The sequence below is a fragment of the Perognathus longimembris genome, chromosome 2, assembly GCF_023159225.1.
Source record: "Perognathus longimembris pacificus isolate PPM17 chromosome 2, ASM2315922v1, whole genome shotgun sequence".
Lineage (NCBI taxonomy): Eukaryota > Metazoa > Chordata > Mammalia > Rodentia > Heteromyidae > Perognathus > Perognathus longimembris.
In genome coordinates, this window is record NC_063162.1 from 152,475,218 (window position 1) to 152,494,588 (window position 19,371).

At 53.5% G+C, this 19,371-nt stretch overlaps 1 protein-coding gene across 1 annotated transcript; it reads left to right on the forward strand.

The window, feature by feature from the left end:
* Nucleotides 1–8,870: 8,870 nt before the first annotated feature.
* Nucleotides 8,871–18,998, forward strand: Htr5a (5-hydroxytryptamine receptor 5A). The gene is made up of 2 exons (XM_048337763.1): nucleotides 8,871–9,626; nucleotides 18,666–18,998. The coding sequence occupies exons 1-2, from the start codon at nucleotides 8,871–8,873 to the stop codon at nucleotides 18,996–18,998; spliced, it is 1,089 nt and encodes a 362-aa protein (XP_048193720.1).
* Nucleotides 18,999–19,371: the final 373 nt, after the last annotated feature.

Genomic DNA, 19,371 nt, shown 5'->3' on the forward strand with positions numbered 1-19,371 from the left:
TGTGAAGGAACTCTACAGTGAAAACTTAAAAAATTTGAAGGAAATTGAAGACATAACAAAATGGCAAGACTTTCCATGCTCCTGAATTGGGAGAATTAACATCATGAAGTGGCAATACTGTCCACAAATTCAAAGCAATACCCATCAAAATCTCAACATTGTTCTTCAATGAGATAGAGAAAACCTTTTTAGTTTGATGCAATCCCATGTATCGAGTCTTTCTTTGATGTGTTGTGCTGCTGGATCTTTACTCTGAAAGTTGCTACCTGTGCCCAGGAGCCCTAATGTTTCCTCTACTCTTTCCTGTAAGTTTCATGGTGCTTGGTCTTACATTGAGTTATTTGTTCCATTTTTAACTGATGCTGGGGCAGGGTGATACAGAGGATCGAGTTTCCATTTTCTGCATGTGGATATCCAGGGATTTTTTTGTCCATTTTGTTTTTGCTTTTGTGCCAGCCCTGGGACTTTTTTGGTCATTAATTGGCGATAAGTGTTTTGTGGACTTTCCTGCCCAGGCTGGCTTTGAATAGTTATTCTTAGATCTCAGCCTTCTGAATAGTTAGGATTGCGGGTGTGAACCGCCAGCATCTGGCTGTGAATATCCATTTGTTGAAGAGACAGTCTTTCCTCCAGCAGCCTTCTTGGCTCCCTTATCAAATGTTAGATGGCTATAGATCTGCGGGTTTATGTGTGAGTCCTCTATTCTGTTCCCTTGGTCCTCGGGCCTCTTTTTGTGCCAGGACCAAGCTTTTCTCATTACTGTAGCTCTGTAATAAAGTTTGAAATTTGGTATTAGTATCCCTCTAGCACTAATTTCCCTGCTAAGGATTGCTTTCACTATTTGGAGTCTTCTGTTATTCCACATGAGTATTTAGATTTTTTTCTCTTCTTTATGTCTCTCAGATCTCAGCTTCCTGAATAATTAGGATTAGAGGCACGAGCCACCAGCACCCTGCTTAAATGATACATTTCCCCCTGTGTGTATTGAGCAGGGGAAGGAGAAGTCCTGGGACGTTAACTCAGGACATGTGTGCTGACTGCCCCGGGTTTTTGTGTTCAAGGTTGGAACTCTACTACTTGAGCCACACATGAGCTCTACACAACAAAGCTTAACGAAAACAATTTAAACAAAAACAATTTTCCCATGCTACAAATCTGTTCAAGGGAACTGGACTCTCATATCTATTTCTGTATTGCATCTGTTGTAGTGTAATTTTGGTTTAAATGGATGAAAAAAAAATTCAGACTCATAATAATACAGAGCCAAAAAGTGGAAGAGGATAAAGATGGGTATTTCCATGATGCTCTATTAAGACTGAATAAATGCTCAAATCTTAGACATTAGTGCAGTGCGCAATCTGAGATCCTTTCATGCATGTTTGTTAGGTTAAAACCCACGAACATATTTCACCCTCTGCCACAGATCTTCTGCTCATGTGGGACTTTGTAGCCCCCAGCCCTGGCCGTGAAGATAATATGTGCTCACTGAATTGTCTAGGTCTTCCAGATGTTGCAACATCTCATAATACCAAGAACTCATGTTGGTTAACATCATCTCCGACATCATCAAACCTAGATTTAAATATTGTGAAACTGTTATGTTTAAATTTGAGTATTCCAAAATTGTAATTTTCCTGTAAAGGGTTACATTTTATTAGGAACAACAAATTTTACCAGTTATTTCCCTCACTTGGTATTCATTTTAATGAAAATACTTGCCAAATGCCCAGCCTCAATAGTGGTAGTTTATTTGTCCACAGATCTTTGAAGTAAAGATCATGATTTACAGAAAGGATACTAGTTCAGCTCAAAACACACAAAACCATGTAAGTGCTTTTCCTTAAAGCTGGCATCCATGGAATATCAAGAAGGCAGTAGAAACTCCACTTTGTAGCACAGAGTATTACAAAGGCAGGCACTCAGGGGTCGGGATTTAATGTAGCAAGTAACTTTACTGTGCCCTTAAGGACATTCTCCTCCCTGTTGATGAATAACGGTCCGTGACCACAGTGTTATGTCAGTCCTGTGGTCTGCAGTCAGGAGTGTGTGTGTGTTTGCCTGCCTTCCTTCCTTCCTTCCTTCCTTCCTTCCTTCCTTCCTTCCTTCCTTCCTTCCTTCCTTTTTCTAGTACTAGGGCCTGGGCACTGTCCCTGAGCTTATTTTGCTCAAGGCTAGCACTCTACCACTCAAGCTACAGCACCACTTCTGGATTTTTCTGTGTATATGGTGCTGAGGAATGGAACCCAGGGCTTTGTGCATGCTAGACAAGCACTCTACCACTGAGCCACATTCCCAGCCCCTGTGTGTATGTTTTCTACCAGTACTGGGGCTTGAACTCAGGGCCTCACTCTTTTGCTCTGCTTTTGCTCTGTTTGCGTTCTAGCAATTGAGTCATACCTCCAGCATTTTGGTGGCCATTTGGAGTCTCACAGACTTTCCTGCCTAGGCTGGCTTTGAACTGCAGTCCTCAGATTTCAGCCTCCTAAGTGTGAGCCACTGGCACCCAGTAGCAGATTTCCTTTTCATCTTCCCTCTAGTAGTTTTCACTCCAACGCCAACATGGGACTTGTGCATTCCCATGGTTCTGAGGAATATGAGCAGGAGCGACAGCATGGGGAGGAGTCCAGAGGCCCAGGTGCCCACCATGAGCTGGACCTGGCTCCAACCTCCACTCTGTAACAGAGGCTGCGGTGGGTTCCTGCTTGCCAGCGTCTACACAGACTCTGCCCAACACTTCCCCAAAGGCCTTGGTTTCCCCTTCCCCCATGCACTGTTACCTTGCACACAGTGATGGACAGAGGGCTCAGGCCACCTCGGATGAACACACCTGCTCCCGTGTCGTGGGGCCATCTTCGCGAGTGCCTGGATTCTCCTTCAGCCTGAGAACAGAGCAGGTCCAAGAACCCAGCTGAGGCCTGTGCTTCATTCTTAGGCTAACTCTCTGCAGCTTTCTGATGCTCTGCCCTTTGATTGGTTTCACATGCATAAATTAAGGCCTTCTCATTAGCTCTCACAGTATTTCTGGCTCAGGACGAGTGTGCTTCCTTAACTACCTCTGCAGCTCTGCAGTTTGGCCGCTCCTTGCTGCCACTCTCGTCTTGTTGCTGTGCAAGAATTATGGGAGATAAACCACATCTACCAGAGGGAAGATTTCCAACAAGGCCTCATCTTATTTCTGTAAGACTTCAAAAACCAGCTCAATGTATATCCACCTCTAATTCCTTGCCTTTGTTAATGTAATTATGCTCTGTGTGTGTGTGCGTGTGTGTGTGTGTGTGTGTGTGTGTGTGTGTATTTACCAGGCCTGGGGCTTGAACTTGAACTTAGTGCCTGAGCAGTGTCCCTTAGCTTTTTCTGCTCAATGCTGGTATTCTACTTCTGAGCCAGAGCTCCCCTTCTAGGCTTGTTTGGGTGGTTAATTGGAATCTTTTCTGCCAAAGCTGGCTTCCAACTCTGTGATCCTCAGATCTCAGCCTCCTGAAGAGCTAGGGTTACAGGCATGAGCCACCAATGCCCAGCTCAGAGATTAAACTTTTCTGTGTCAGGTATAGAGGTCCACAGCTATGATCCTAGGTACTCGGGAGGCAGGGATCAAGAGCATGGCAGTGTGAGACCAATAGGCAAAAAGTTAGTGGTCCCCCCACCTATCAATCAATAAGTGCATAGCTGTGGTCCCCAGTTACGTGGAAGCATCGATGAGAGAGAGGAGGGGCTGGGAATGTGGCTTAGCGGTAGAGCGCTTGCCTAGCATGCATGAAGCCCTGGGTTCGATTCCTCAGCACCACTTACACAGAAAAAGCCAGAAGTGGTGCTGTGGCTCAAGTGGCAGAGTGCTAGCCTTGAGCAAAAAGAAGCCAGGGACAGTGCTTGGGCCCTGAGTTCAAGCCCCAGGACTGGCAGAGTCAGAGAAAGAGAGAGACGGAGGAGGTGGGGGAGGACGCTGTGGTTCAGTGCTGGTCCCAGGCAAAAACAAGAGACCCTATTAGAGAAGTAAAGCAAAAACAAAGCTGGAGCCCTGGCTCAAGCGGTAAGGGGCCTGCCTAGCAAGTAAGTGCTAGGCCCTGTCTCCAAACCCTAGACCCAGCAAAAATAATTGTTGTAAGATATTATTTCTAATTAATACATATGAGGAAACTGTGTCTTAGAGATTCACTTGTTCAACACCAAGTGGTATTTGAGTCTAAATTTTCCACCAAGCCTGTGTTGTTAATCTCTGTGTTTAAATGCATTAACCATCAGAAGGTCACACTAGCTGCAAGCTAATCCTTATCTTAGCCAGCCTAGGCTTCCATTGGCTGAACAACTTCAGCTGGGACACTTGAATAATGGAAATTAATGTTCTCACAGCTCTGTCTAAGACCAGGGTGCTGGCAGTGTTGGTTCTGGTAAGGGTGGTCCTCCTGACTGACAGACAGCTTCTCTCTCTCTCTCTCTCTCTCTCTCTCTCTCTCTTTCTTCCTCTCCCTCTCTCCATCTCCTTTCTCCCTCCTTCCCTCCCTCTCCAACACCAACTGTCCCTCTCTCTCTTGCCCTCTCTCTCTCCCCAAGGTATGACACAAAGTCCTTATCCTTAAGCCCTCCTTTATAGTAATTACTTCCTAAGTCTCTCTCTGCAGACACAGTTGCACCAGGGCCAGAGATTCAACCAGGAATTTGGAGGAAACAGAATTTCATCAGTAGCAACCCAGAAAGACCAATAACTGCATCAGAAATTACAAGGATCAGAAATACACACACACACACACACACACACACACACACACCCCGAATTCTTCGCTATTCCTGGCTATCTGTCTCAAGTGCAATAAGGAGCATCTAGAGAGAGGCAGGAAGGCCGTCCCTAATGCCCGCCTTCTCCACGTGCAGAGCGGAGACCGGAAAGCCCAGGCTGTGCTGTCGGGCAGCACAGGGTCTGCACTGTGGACAGAAGGGCTGGCGTTGAAGGACGGCACTCCACAGCGTCCCGCGGCCAGGGGTCCCCCCAACACACACACCTGCTGTTGTCCAAACGTCTACCTTTTGTAAGGCCATCCGTCAGATGGGGTGAGGGGCTTCCTGGCCGCCTGATTTTAACTCCATTTCTTTAGAAGGCCAGGGACGGTGGTGGATACTTATAGTCCTAGCACTTGGGAGGCTAAGCCTCATAAATTTGAGGCTAGCCTGGCCTACATCGCTTGGTTTTTTCTTTTGTCCTTAGAAGAATCTATTTCCACATGTAGTGACGACTGGAATCCTGGGAATTCGGAGTCTAACGCACGTTTGATGGGATGCATGCGACGAGGCCTTAACCCAGCTCAAAGCAGGCAGTAAACCCGGGCGCTGTGCGGCGGGCGAGAGTTCAACAACTTTTTCAATTTATTGCAACTAAAATGGGGCCCAAACTTTAAAACAAAAAGACACAATGTAGCTGGCCACTGGCGGCTCCTGCCTGTTGTCTTAGCTACTCTGGAGGCTGAGCTTTGAAGATCATGGTTCAAAGGTAGCCTAGGCAGAAAAGACTGTGAGACTCTTACCTCCAGCTACCTAGCAAACAGCTGTAAGTGGAGTTGTGGCTCAAGGGGGAGAGAGTGCCAGCCTTGAGTGAAAACCGAATGAGAGGGAGAGGTCCTGAGTGCAAGCCCCAGTTCCAGCACACGTACATACGCAAGAAGAAGGTAACGTACTCCTCTCTCATTTGTAACTCCATTACTAACAGATCAGAATTTGCTTCTTCTCCAAAGACTTCACTAGATCTCTTCCTTGTGAAGACTTTCTACTCAGCTCCTAGTTTTATGGTGCTGTGGTGGCTAATCTTGACTGTGCACCTCACTGGACAGAGAAATACCTGGACGATTAGTAAAGCAGACCACCGAGGGAGTCCGTGAGGGCTTTTCCAGAGACAATTAGAGCATGGGGGCTCAGATCCGCAGAGTGGTTTAATCCACTGATGGGTTCAAAATTGGGGCTAGCTTGGTGCTGGTGCCTCACTCCTGCAGTGCTAGATCTAAGGATGGTGGTTTGAAGCCAACCATAGTAGGAAAGTTCATGAGACTCTTATCTCTGGTTAACCACCAAAAAGCAGGAAGTGGAGCTGTGGCTCAAGTGGTAGAGTGATAGCCTTGAGCAAAAAAGCACGGGGGGGAGGGGGGGTAGTTTAAACACCAAAGCTGACACAACATACACACACATACACCTTTTTTGCACTAGCCATTTGAGAGGGTGGTGGGACTTTGGAAAGTGGGGTCCAGTGGAAAGGTGGGGCCACTGGAGGCATGCCTTCAAGAGGTGTGAGCAGTCCTGGCCCACCGGCCTGCTGCCCTGTGCTTCCTGGCTGCAGGGAGGTGCTCAGCTCCGTCTTCCACCACGAAGGCAGTGAGCCAGCCAGCCATGGGCTGAGCTATCTAGAAGCCTGATGCTGAAAGACTCCTCCTTCCTCTTACCTTGTTTCTCTCAGGCATTTGACACAGGAACAACAACAAAAGTGGATTCATGGAGGACAATACGTTTCACAGCACATACTGGGGTTCCTTGGTTGGCCATCTGTTAGGCTGGCCGCCATTCACCTCCGGGGGCTCTGCTCTGCCGCCCAGCACCCACAGGGAGCCTGGCAGCAGGCCCTCGATGCCCGGCAGGATTTGAGTGGAGACCCTCGAGGCTCACTTACAGGGCCCGCGGCTCCATTCTCCTAAGCCGGGAAACCCTGGAACAGGATGCAGAACTGTTCCGCCACTTTTTTCCAAAGAGGATTTACAGCTCACTTTCCCTTCCAGCTGACAGCCAGCACGGCTCCGAGAAGACGGCATGCTCAAGCGATCACATCTGCCTCCCAGTCACGACGCACAGGGGGCCCCTGCCCCCTGCTAGCGCCGTGTCCAGGGAAGAGGCTCCGTGCTGCATCCTGAACCCAATGAATCATGCGCTCACCCGCTCTCTCTCTCTGGGCCCCAGGGGAGGAGGGCTGTGCAGAGCATTCTCTTGCTGCTTGTTTTATTCTGTGAGGGACATAATGTCGAAAAAGAAAAACAGGATTTCTCAGCCAGGCACCAGGGGCTCACACCTGTGCTCCTAACCACTCAGGAAGTAGAGCTATGAGAATTGTGGTTCCAAGCCAGTCTTATTAATGAACAAAAAGCTGAAAGTAGAGGTGCCATCGAGCGGTAGAGTGCTAGCCTTGAGCAAGGGAGAGGGGAGATGTCCTGAGTTCAAGCCCTAGTCCTGGTACACAAATAAAATGTTTAATGGGCCAGGCACCAGTGGCTCACGCCTGGAATCCTAGCTACTCAGGAGGCTGTGATCTGAGGATCATGGTTCAAAGCCAATGCAGGCAAGAAAGTCCATGAAACTCTGATCTCCAATTAACCGCCAGAAAACCGGAAGTGGCTCCGTGGCTCAAAGTGGCAGAGCGCTAGCCTTGAGCTGAAGAGCTCAGGGACAGCGCCCAGGCCCAGAGTTCAAGCCTCAAGTCCAACAAAAAAAAAACCACAAAAACAAATGTTCAATGCTGTCCCATTTTCCATTCTCTCCTATAGTATCCCTTATTTGGTGTCTTATTTCCTTATTGATATGTTACTACATTCTGTGTCCCCTGTTGAGGTGCTTCAGATCCTACGTCTCAGATGAGGAGACTTTTCCTAGTACCACAAGGCCCTGGGCTCCGCCCCAGCGCTGGAAACCACAGACCACGGAAACTTCAGGTGAGGGCTTGTGAGACTCCCCCCCTGGCTGGGAATGGGGGTTAGGTGCACGTGCACGCGTGTAAGTGGGAACTGGGATTAAATGCACGTATGTAAGCAGGAATGGGGGTTAGGTGCACTGCACGCGTGTAAGTGGGAATGGAGGGGGGTTAAGTGTCCCCCTTTTCCCAGCCCAGTGCAGTTTTTACAACAGCTTGCGTCTGATTCCCCCTCGCAGAGCGAGCCTGGCCGAGCCCCGGGGCGCAGCGCTCCGCGGGCTCCTGGCGTTCGGGCTGCAGACCTCAGCCATGTGGAAGCGGCGTACGCGTTCGTCGCACCAACCCTTTACACGAGGACGCAACCGAGTGCGGTGCAGGGAGGACACCGTGGAGAAAGGAAGCCAGCCACACCCCTGCACCCCTCACTCCGCGCGCGGGGAGGGAAGCCCGGGCCCCTCCGCCCCCCGCCCCCCGCCCGGGCTCTCCGGGTCGCCTGCGGGGAGACTGGCGTGGGGGGGAGCGAGGGAAGGGGTAGCCAAGTTCGCCGCGTTCCCCAGGGCGAGACCCGGGTCAGGGGCGGTGTCGGGACCGTGGACAGCGCCGCGCGGGGCCCGCCAGCACCACGGACAGCGGCCGGGCGCGGGCCGGGCCGGGGAGGGGGCGGGGGCGGGGGCGGGGGCGGGCGGGCGGGCGCGGAGCGCGGGGCCCCGCGGGGAGCGCGGGGCGGGGAGGCGCAGCCTATCAGCTGATGTCTTACGTAGGGCCGGATGCCCACTTGGATAAGGCAGGTCGGGGCGAGCGCCTGCTCTCCAGAGCCAGCCAGCCGCGGGCGGGTGGGGAGGAGCCGGTGCGGGCGGGCGGGCGGCCGCACGACGCGGGGACCCGCCTGGCTTCCCCGCCGCAGGGCTGCGGCCGCTGTCGGGAGGTCCAGGCCGGGGAGCGCCGCAGGCTCCCGGCTCTGACGCCGCCGCAGGCTCCCGGCTGGCACCGGGGGGCGCTCAGCTCCGAGCCACCAGACCGCAGCCGCCCCAGGTGAGGCCCACGGAGGGGGGCCCCCCCCTCGGCCGGGCCGTACCCCTGTGACTCCGTCCCCGCCCCCCCCCTCCCGTGAGGGGCTACCGACGGCCCAGCCGCCCTCGACTCCCGCTCGTCTCCAGGGGCGCGCGCGCGCCGCGTGGCCTCCTCGCGGGTGTCCCGGGAGGGCGCCCCGACACCGGACATGGACCCCGTCCCCACCATGGACCCGGTCGTGAACCTCACCTGCGCCTCGCCCCCGTGCGCCCCGCCCTCCCCGGCGCCCAACGGCAGCGCGGGCGCGCGCCCGGACGGGCCGCCCCTCTTCTCGGTCTTCGGGGTGCTGGTCCTCACCTTGCTGGGCCTCCTGGCGGCGGCCACCTTCGCCTGGAACCTGCTGGTGCTGGCCCTCATCCTCCGCGTGCGCACCTTCCACCGCGTGCCCCACAACCTCGTGGCGTCGCTGGCCGTGGCGGACGCGCTGGTGGCCGCGCTGGTGATGCCGCTGAGCCTGGCGCACGAGCTGGCCGGGCGCCGCTGGCGGCTGGGCCGCCGGCTGTGCCAGCTGTGGGTGACGTGCGACGTGCTCTGCTGCACGGCCAGCATCTGGAACGTGACGGCCATCGCCCTGGACCGCTACTGGTCCACCACGCGCCACCTGGAGTACACGCTCCGCGCGCGCAAGCGCGTCTCCAACCTCCTGATCGCGCTCACCTGGGCGCTGTCGGCCGCCATCGCCCTGGCGCCGCTGCTCTTCCGCTGGGGCGAGACCTACACCGAGCAGGGCCAGCAGTGCCAGGTCAGCCGCCAGCCCGCCTACACCGTCGTCTCCACCGTGGGCGCCTTCTACCTGCCGCTGTGCGTGGTGCTCTTCGTGTACTGGAAGATCTACAAGGCCGCCAAGCTCCGCGGGGGCTTCAGGAAGCACAACAGTGTGTTGCCCCTGCCCGAGGGCGCAAAGGTGGGTGTCCGCAAGGGTCTCGGCCCGCCTTACCCCCGGGGTGCGGGCTCCAACCCCCCCCTCCACGCCCCCCCCCACCATGGTTTTTGCGTAGTGCATTTCTAGAAAGGCGCCCAGAACTGAGAACCGTAAAAGCCAGGTTGCGATCGGAAGCCAGCCAGGAGAAAATAAAACAAAACCCTAAGGGACCGTGTCCAGGCCCTAATTTCAAGCCTCAGTATGGGTAACAAAAAAAAAAAAAAGAAAGAAAGTGGACCTCTCTGGTTTGGAGGCAGATAGACTGGAGGGGGGGGGGGTGGACCCTTCTGGGTGATGGTGAGCTTCTGCAGAATCATTTCCCACAAACAAAACGGGCCTTCCAGTCATTTGGTATTGGTATTCTACCCTGACATGGGATGGGTACTACATGTCTGCATATTCTTCTCTTTTCCTTGCGTCAGGGTTGGGGCAGGGACACCGCGTGGTGCATTCAGAGCTAGCAACAGCTCCACCTCCAGCTTTTTACTAGTTAACTGGAGATAAAGTCTTTCTGCCTGGGCTGGCTTTAAAGGGTAATCCTCATATCTCAGACTTGGGAGCCGTTCACATCCAGCTCTGGCTGGCCCCTCGTTTTCTGTTATTGGTTCTGCTGCAGGAGAGAAAATATAGTTAAGTGCACTGGGGGCGTCGTGCGAGTGTTGTGCAGTAGTAAAACAATAGCAGAGACATGGTGTTTGCCACAAAGGCTTCTGTCTAGTGAGGTCAATGCATTCCATCGTTGAGCTCTGCGTTCGTGTTCCACAATGGATAGCTGGTTCTGAGCAGCCCCAGTCGTGTAAGATTAGAGGGACTAGAAGTGTAGTTAGGGAAGGGGGAGGGGGACCACGTCATTCTCCCAGAGGTGGAAGGGCTACCTGCCCTTTTCTCCAGAACAGCCAGGACTGATTTAAAACATGTGGACTGACTGGAAGCACGTTGCACAGCAAAGCCTTGGAGACGGCATGTGGGCGGCTTCTAACGCGCGACCCTGTACTACACAGGACAGCGCCTGCAACCAAGAGCGCCTGGCTCGCCTAGCCCCGGCACCGAGTTCTCAAAACTCTCATCTGCGCGATCTCTGTGCAGAACAGCAGCATTGGTGGGTCAGAACGCTACAGCGCTGGGTTCCCGTACCCAAGTCCACCCACACTGCAGGCCGGGAGCCCGAGGAGCCCCCCAGTGGGCCTTTCCCACCTCAGTCCTCCTCTGCCAGGGAGAGGGGAGCCAATCACAGTTGTCTCTCAGGCCCTGCTGTGAAAGGAAGGAAAAGGATTGTTTTCATTTCTCTGCTTTCATGATAGCAGAAGCTAAGCATTGTGTGTGTGTGTGCATGCGCGCGCACACACACACACACACACACATTTTCCCCATTCTCTCTGCTCAGTCACGTTGGAGACGAGATCTGTCTTAAGTTGGGTGAATTGCAAGCCCGGCTTCCTCGTAGCCCCACGACAGTGATGTCAATGTTTCTAAATGTAGAACTACCACCAGCCCCTGGTGTTACCCAGGGAAACAACACCGCTCCTTTCCTGCTCCCTGATTGGCTGAGGTTTTGTTTCCAAATGGCTGTGCTCTTCACTTAATAAGAATGTAAGGTGGCACTGTGAGTCATGAATGTATGGATTAGGATTTTTTATTGTTATTATAAAGGTAATATACAGAAGGGCTCCACTGCATAAGTCAGGCAATGAATACATTTCTTTTCACCACTTCCCTTGCTCTCTGATTAGGATATTTACAGTGGCTTGGGGCCTGAGAGCTTGGGATACATTATTTGTTATGTCAGCCAATATAGGCATTATTTACAATTATTACACTGCTGATACTTTGCATATTTTTCAATCACTCCCTTTCTCTGTTTCCTCATCCCTACCCCTTATTTCTTGACAGCTGTCAGTAAGATTCCTTATGCCGGGGCTGGGGATATGGCCTAGTGGCAAGAGTGCCTGCCTCATATACATGAGGCCCTGGGTTTCATTCCCCAGCACCACATATACAGAAAATGGCCAGAAGTGGCGCTGTGGCTCAAGTGGCAGAATGCCAGCCTTGAGCAAAAAGAAGCCAGGGACAGTGCTCAGGCCCTGAGTCCAAGCCCCAGGACTGGCCAAAAAAAAAAAAAAAAGATTCCTTATGTCATTTTCATCAAAAGACATCATGTATTTTGGTATTATCCACCTTTCACCGTTCTCTTTCCCCTCCTCGACGTCTTTCCCCTGAAATGGCTCCACAATTATAGTTGTGATCGATGTGTGTATACGTGTGTGTATAGGTTTGACTTCAAAATGCAGATGTGGCAAATGAGCTGAAGCCAGTAGTATCTGGCTTTTTGTGTTCAATTATCTGATTTAACCTCCAGTTCCATCACCTCCTTGCAAAGGACATGATTTCATTTTCTGTATGGCTGTGGAATCCCATGGTATCTATGTTCTCAATCCCAAACCTATTCATCTGTTGCTGAGCACCTCGACTGAGCCCACCGACTGGCTGTTACAAGCAGCACTGCACAAACACTAGCGTGCAGGAGTGGTGCTTGTGTATTGGCTTACATTCCTTTGGATATACACCCAATAATGGTATGATGGGGCTCTAAGATGGTTCCAGTGTCAGTTTCTTGAGGAATCTCCATTCTGTTTCCATCGTGGTTGCACAAGTTTACATTCCTACCAACAGTGTCTCCTCATCAATGTTTGTGGCTCATTCCCTTGGTTCATTTTTTTTTTTTTTGCATCTGCTTCATGGCAGAGTTAAGTGGTGGGTTGAAAATAGGCTGTGGTTCTTTGACAGGTGCTGTGGTGTCTCATGAATCCAGACAGAGCCGAGCTCAGTGTGTTCTGTTCTTCCTTGTGTAAAAGGAAAGGTCATGATAACCCAGATACCCATCTGGGCTCAGAATTCAACTTCAGCATGTCTCCTGTCAGTGAACTCTCTTTTCCTGGGGGACTCTGGGACCACTGCTGCTTGTTTAGTCATTTCTTGGGCTACAAGTAGCAGAGATGGCCTCATTTCAAAATCACCAGTAATCTGACCATGTGTTTGGGCCATAGCACATTTTGAGTTACAGGCATTTCAGAGGTGAAGGAAGTAGCCTTATGATGGTGGCCCAGAAATATCACTTGTAAGATTATGAAAGATTCTGACTACTTGATTCATTCAATCAAATAAAGTGGATGCTCCTCCAAGTCTTTACAATGTTTACTATATAGCCGCAAGTTTGTCTTTCGTTGTTCTCTTTTACCATCTTGTGCAGCCAATCTCTTATTTGTTTTTAAAGCCAGTACTGAAGCTTGAACTCGGGGCCCGGGCACTGTCCCTTACCTTTTTGGCTCAAAACTGGTGATTTGCCACTTTCAGCTTTGTTCTGGCTAGGAGTTCAGTGTCTGGACCTTCTTGCTCATGTTGGCTGTGAGACCCTCAGATCCCAGCCTCCGAAGTAGCTAGGATTCCAGGTATGGGCCATCAGCACCCAGCTGACAACCAATCATTTTATTAAAGCTTTCTCTGTTTCCAATTTTTGAGAACTTATTGCATATCAACCTGACTTTTGTTTTTGACTTTCAGATAACTTTTTCCCATGAGATAATCTGCTGTTCTAGGTGGAGGCATTTCTTACAGGAGAACCCCATAAACAAGAATGACACTCCAAATCACAGACAACTGCCCTTAGAAGTGTAGGAACATAGGGACTGTTGGCTGGTAGTATCTCCCGTGAGCGACTTTATTGAGTGGCGTTTGGACAGTTGTCATTTTGCTTGTTAGCCAATAGGGGATCTCAGTTTTCTCAAGGATCTTTCTGATGAATGTGTGTTGCCTACACATGTATGTGTGTGTCTGTATACGTGTCTGTGCATGTGTGTGCTCATCTATTGACTATTGACATGGAGATTCTCATCCGGGCTCCCAAATCTCTGAGAACACAGGTGTGTTTGGGTAGTCTATCTGGGAAACCATATCTTGTATCGATTCCTGTTCCTTGCTTTCTAAGACTATCTGGAATTGTCCTTGTGTTGGGTATTTTCTAATGGGGGAACTTTGCACTTCAGCTTATTTCTTCTTGTCAGATTCCCTCACTCATGACTGAACCCCTGTGTAGAAGGGCAAGACTATACTTTGGTTGTTGAGTTTATAACCAAACATCTGCTAGAAAGTTTTCTGAAGCTATTTTTTTTCTTTATTTGCTTTACAGTTTTGTACCTTTCTTCAATCTTAAGAGAAATGCTTTGGATTTGCCATGTGTCATGAATGTTCTTATCTTTATATCTACATTTGCACACTTGGGTTATATAACTCTTCTCTATCACTTCTGCCTTAGATATTTTCCCCATCTGAGGAGAGTTCAATGAATTGAACTGTTGGTAAATATCTAGACAGTAACAATTTGGCATTCTAATGAAATTCGAAATCCTCTAATGCATGTTCCCCTTTCCTCTGTGAGGTTTAGGAAATTTCTTCCTGAGAGCTTTTAATTGAGCTCTAGAATATTAAACTGGCCTGCTACAATTCTTTCTGTACAGTAACTTTACAGTGTGCTTATGTTTTCTAGAAGGAAGAGGGGTTTATTAGGAAGTAAAACAAACCAGAATACAAATATAAAGAGATACAAGAGGACAGATGTTTGAAACTTACCAAAATCAGAGGTTTTATGATTGTTTTTGGCATTTGTCAAGAAAAGTGTAAGACTTAGGAGGATAATGCAATTTTTAAATAGCAAGTAAGTTCTTAAAGGTGAAGGTGAGACGTCAGTGCAGACCAACCAGGATGCACAGGAGAATGTCCAAAATCATCATCATCAAGTCTATTACTGGTGGCTCACGCCTGTCATCCTAGCTACTCACGAGGCTGAGATCTGAGGATCATGGTTCAAAGCCAACCCAGGCAGGAAAGTCTATGAGACTCTTATCTCCAATGAATCACCAAAAAAAAAAGCCATAAGTATGGAGCTGAGAATATGGCCTAGTGGTAGAGTGCTTGCCTCGCATACATGAAGCCCTGGGTTCGATTCCTCAGCACCACATATATAGAAAAGGCCAGAAGTGGCGCTGAAGCTCAAGTTGGTAGAGTGCTAGCCTTGAGCAATAAGAAGCCAGAGACAGTGCTCTGGCCCTGAGTTCAAGGCCCAGGACTGGCCAGAAAAAAAAAAGCCGTAAGTGAAGTTGTGGCTCAAGTGGTAAAACATTACCCTTGAGCAAAAGAAGCTCAGGGACAGTGCCCAGGCTCCAAGTTCAAGCTGCAGAACAGCACAAGAAAGGGGGAAGAGGAGAAGGGAGAGGAGGAGGCAGAGAAAGACAAAGAGAAGGAGGAGGAAGATGAGGAGGAGAGGGATAGAGACGGAGGAGGAGGGAAGCGGGAGGAAGAAGAGGAGGAAGAAGAAAAAGAGGAGGAGGAGGGAGAAGAGAAGGCGGATGGGGGTGGGGGATCGAGTAGGGAGGACGGGAGTGGAAGAGGGGAGGGGGCCGAAGTCCTGGGCTTGAAGACAGCCTCAGACTGTGGGCTTCTCCACTAGCTAGGAGACAATCACGTGACCACCTTTCAAAGCCCACTGAGCTGGAAATCCAGCTAACCCACAAGTCTTCACAAGTCACAAGCCAAGAGGGCTGTCCCCAACGTTTCCCAGGAGACCCAAAGCGAGTATGGCCATTCACTTTGTTCACAAATTGGCCAGGGCTCAGGTCATGTCAGCTCTCAGGTCTAGCTTGGGCTGGACTAGAAGTATATCAAGCCTGCCCCTTAATTGCTCAGAAAAAAAAATCATCCCAGGACAAATGAGAAACTTAGGAAATGAGACTTGTACACACAAACAAGACGTAGCAGAAACAAAACCAGCAGCTGTGGACAATGTGGGCAACTATGTGTTCACACCTCTCAAACAAGGACGGAACGCCTCCAACAAGAGACCAAAAGCCTCATGCAGAGATCTAGTCAATCAATTGCCTAATGGTAGACTCTCAGTCAAAGCTCTGGTGTTTGACACGAGCTCGGTCCAGTCGTCTTCTGCAAGGACAAATTAGGTTACAAATGCTAGGACGGCGAAAGACGTTAAGCAGTCAGCATCCGGAGGACCGGGCAGGGCCTAGGGGTGAGCCGGAGCCCAAGGGTGCCAGGCAGGAGCCTCGCGTTAATCTCCACGAAGCTTCCGGAACTGGCCAAGACGATGCCACCCCCACTGGGAAGCTGAGAGGGGAGGACAAGCCGGGGGGCTCTGTGCTCACCCGGGGCCTGCCGCAGCAGGCTATGCGGGCGGGCGGGCGGGCGCTGCCCTCATGCCTACGGGTGGTTAGCTGGGCGGATCTGTGATCACAGACAGGTTGTTTTAAAGGGGGATTCTGGCCCAGCTAGCTGGTTCTGGGGAGAGTTGACTGAGTTTGCTGGCTTGCATGGGGTTGTATGGTCCTTGATTAAGTTCAGGGACAGCACTCAGGCCCAGAGTTGAAGCCTCAGGCCCAACAAAAATAAAAAATAAAAATCACGAGGGGTGTGTCTGTGGGTGGGTGTGCACACGCGCACACGCCAGTTCTGGGGCTGGAACTTAGGGCAGTTGGCACTTTCATTTTTTTGCTCAAGGCTAGCATTCTACCACGTGCGCTACAGCTCCCCTTCCAGCTGCTTGGCGCTGAATTGGAGACAAAAGTCGCACCTACTTTCCGTCCTGGGCTGGCTTTGAACTGCCATCCTCAGATCGCGGCCTTTCCGGTCGCTGGGCAAGAGCCGGGCTGCAGTGAGTGACCTGGTTGGCAATATGCATGCTGAGTCCGTGCAGGAGTTCCTACGGCAATGACCGATTAGCCAAGAGCCAGCAACTGGGGAACCCAGAGGCCAGGGAGCCGGGGTTTCCAAACAAGGCCCAAGATGTTAGCCGCCTGCAGCTGCTCTAGGGGCCCGGGTCCGGTCACCCCTGGCTCTCCTGCCCGGCCGGTGCTGGGCTCTTCTCGCTGTGGGCGAGCCAGGGAGGGGTGGCCCATGCCCAGGCCCCACGCGCCGCGGCCAGCCCAGCCCTGCGCGCTTCCTGTGCCCTCCTGAGCAGCGTGGAGGGGGCTCAAGTGCACGCAGAGCCTCTCGGGACGCGAAGTGCGGGCTGAGGGGCGGGCGGACGTCGCTGAAGAGCCCGGATGCGAGCCTTGCCCCTGGCGACCGCGGCTCGAGTGTGCGGGGGGGGGGGGGGGGGCGGGCACCCCAGGCCTGGGGGAGGTGGGCAGTGACCCCCCAGAGGATGCCAGGCCCCGGGACTCCCCGGAGGGTCAGCGCCACCACGGCCCCCTGCCGTCCAGGCGCACGGCCCAGTCTCGCACCAAGAAGTGTGTGCTGCCCTCCTGCCTCCTCCTCCCCCTCCCCCTCCCCCTCCCCTCCTTCCTCCCCCTCCGCTTGCCTGGGAAGCAGGCGTCCTCCTTGGCCTGTGCCTCTCACCTTCAAATAAACTTGGCCTCTGCCCCCGATTTTCCTGCCTCGTGACAATTTGTGGAGAAAAAGGGACCCAAGACTCTTAGTATCCATGTGTCCCAGCACCCGTGTCCCAGCCCCTCGTGTGAGCAGCACCCCAGTGTCCCAGCACCCCCAGTGATCAGCATCCCCAGTGTCCCAGCACCCCAGCACCTCATGTGAACAGTACCCGTGTCCCAGCACCCCCAGTGTCCCAGCACCCCCAGCGAGCAACACCCCCCCAGTGAGCAGCACCTCAGTGAGCAGCACCCCGTGTCCCAGCCCCCCAGTGAGCAGCACCCCGTGTCCCAGCCCCCCAGTGAGCAGCACCTCAGTGAGCAGCACCTCAGTGAGCAGTACCCCGTGTCCCAGCCCCCCAGTGAGCAGCACCTCAGTGTTCCAGCCCCCCCAGTGTCCCCAGCCCCCCAGTGAGCAGCTCCCCCAGAATCCCAGCACCCCCAGTGAACAGCACCCCAGTGTCCCAGCCCCCCCAGTGAGCAGCACCCCAGTGAGCAGCACCCCCAAAGTCCCAGCACCTCATGTGAGCAGCACCCCCAGTGTCCCAGCCCCTCGTGTGAGAAGCACCCCTACTGTCCCAGCCCCTCATGAGGCAGCACCCGTGTCCCAGATCCCCAGTGAGCAGCACCCCAGTGTGCCAGCCCCCCCTTTGAACAGCACCCCAGTGTCCCAGTCCCCCCAGTGAGCAGCACCTGTGTCCCAACCCCTCGTGTGAGCAGCACCCCAGTATCCCAGCACCCCCAGTGAACAGCACCCCAGTGTCCCAGCCCCCCCAGTGAGCAGCACCCCAGTGTCCCAGCCCCTCGTGTGAGCAGCACCTGTGTCCCAGCACCCCCAGTGAGCAGCACCCCAGTGTCCCAGCCCCTCATGAGCAGCACCTGTGTCGCAGCACCCCCAGTGAGCAGCACCCCAGTGAGCAGCACCTCAGTGAGCAGCACCCCCAAAGTCCCAGCACCTTGAGTGAGCAGCACCCCAGTGTCCCAGCCCCTCATGAGCAGCACCCATGTCCCAGCACCCCCGGTGAGCAGCACCCCCACTGTCCCAGCCCCTCATGAGCAGCATGTGTCCCAGCCCCCCCAGTGAGCAGCACCCGTGTTCCAGCCCCCCCAGTGTCCCAGCCCCCCAGTGAACAGCACCCCAGTAAGCAGCACCCCATGTCCCAGCCCCCCCAGTGAACGTGAGCACCCCAGTGAACAGCCCCCCAGTGAGCAGCACCTCAGTGTCCCAGCCTCCCCAGTGAGCAGCACCCCAGTGTCCCAGCCCCTTGTGTGAGCAGCACCCCCAGTGTGAGCAGCACTTGAGTGTCACCCAAGTCACAGTGCCAAAGCGCCCAGGCCTGGCGGGTAGCCCGTGCGGACGCCTGTCCCCTGCCCTCTCCCCGCGCCCCAGGGGCGGAGGCGCTGCGTCCCCCGCGCCCGCCACCTCCGGGGCCTGGGCTTTGTACTGAGTTGGAGGGCGCGGGCACCCCGCCTCTCCATCCCCCGGGGGGGCCCTGTGCGTCTCCGCCGTCCCCGGCCTCCCTCCCTCCCTCCCTCCCTCCCGTCTCCAGGGCCGGGGCCCGGCTCTGACGCGGCTCCCGCTTGTGCCTTGCAGGTGAAGGTGGGGCCCCCGCCGCCCCACATGGTGTTCACGGTGCGCCGCGCCGTCGTCACCTTCCAGACGGAGGGGGACTCGTGGCGCGAGCAGAAGGAGCAGAAGGCGGCGCTGACGGTGGGCGTCCTCATCGGGGTGTTCGTGCTCTGCTGGATCCCCTTCTTCACCACCGAGCTGCTGGGCCCCCTGTGCGCCTGGGACGTCCCCGCCATCTGGAAGAGCATCTTCCTCTGGCTGGGCTACTCCAACTCCTTCTTCAACCCCATCATCTACACCGCCTTCAACAAGACCTACAGCAGTGCCTTCAGGAGCTTGCTCTCCAGGAAGCGCTGAGCGGGGGGCCCCCGCCGGGTCCCGCCTGTGGCTCCGCGCGCCCTGCGTCTCCCCGACGCCTCCTCTCCGGGCCCCGGGGTCACCCGAGACCTCCACGCGCGCACGTGGCACCCCGCGTCCCTCTGAACCAGCAGTCTCGGACTTGGTCCACAAAAGGGCTCTTTCTTCCAAGTCCCATCGGCTCAGTCGCTGGCCTTGTCCTGGAGGAGCCAGGACAAGGAGGGGGTGGAGATGGTGTGGGGGGAGGTAGAGGAGAAAAGTCCTACAGGGCTCACTGAGAGTGCTAGACCACAACCCCCAGCTTTCTAGAATAGTCCTCACTTCCACGTTCTGCTCTCTGTGCCTAGTACGTACGCTGTAGTACTGAGTGGGT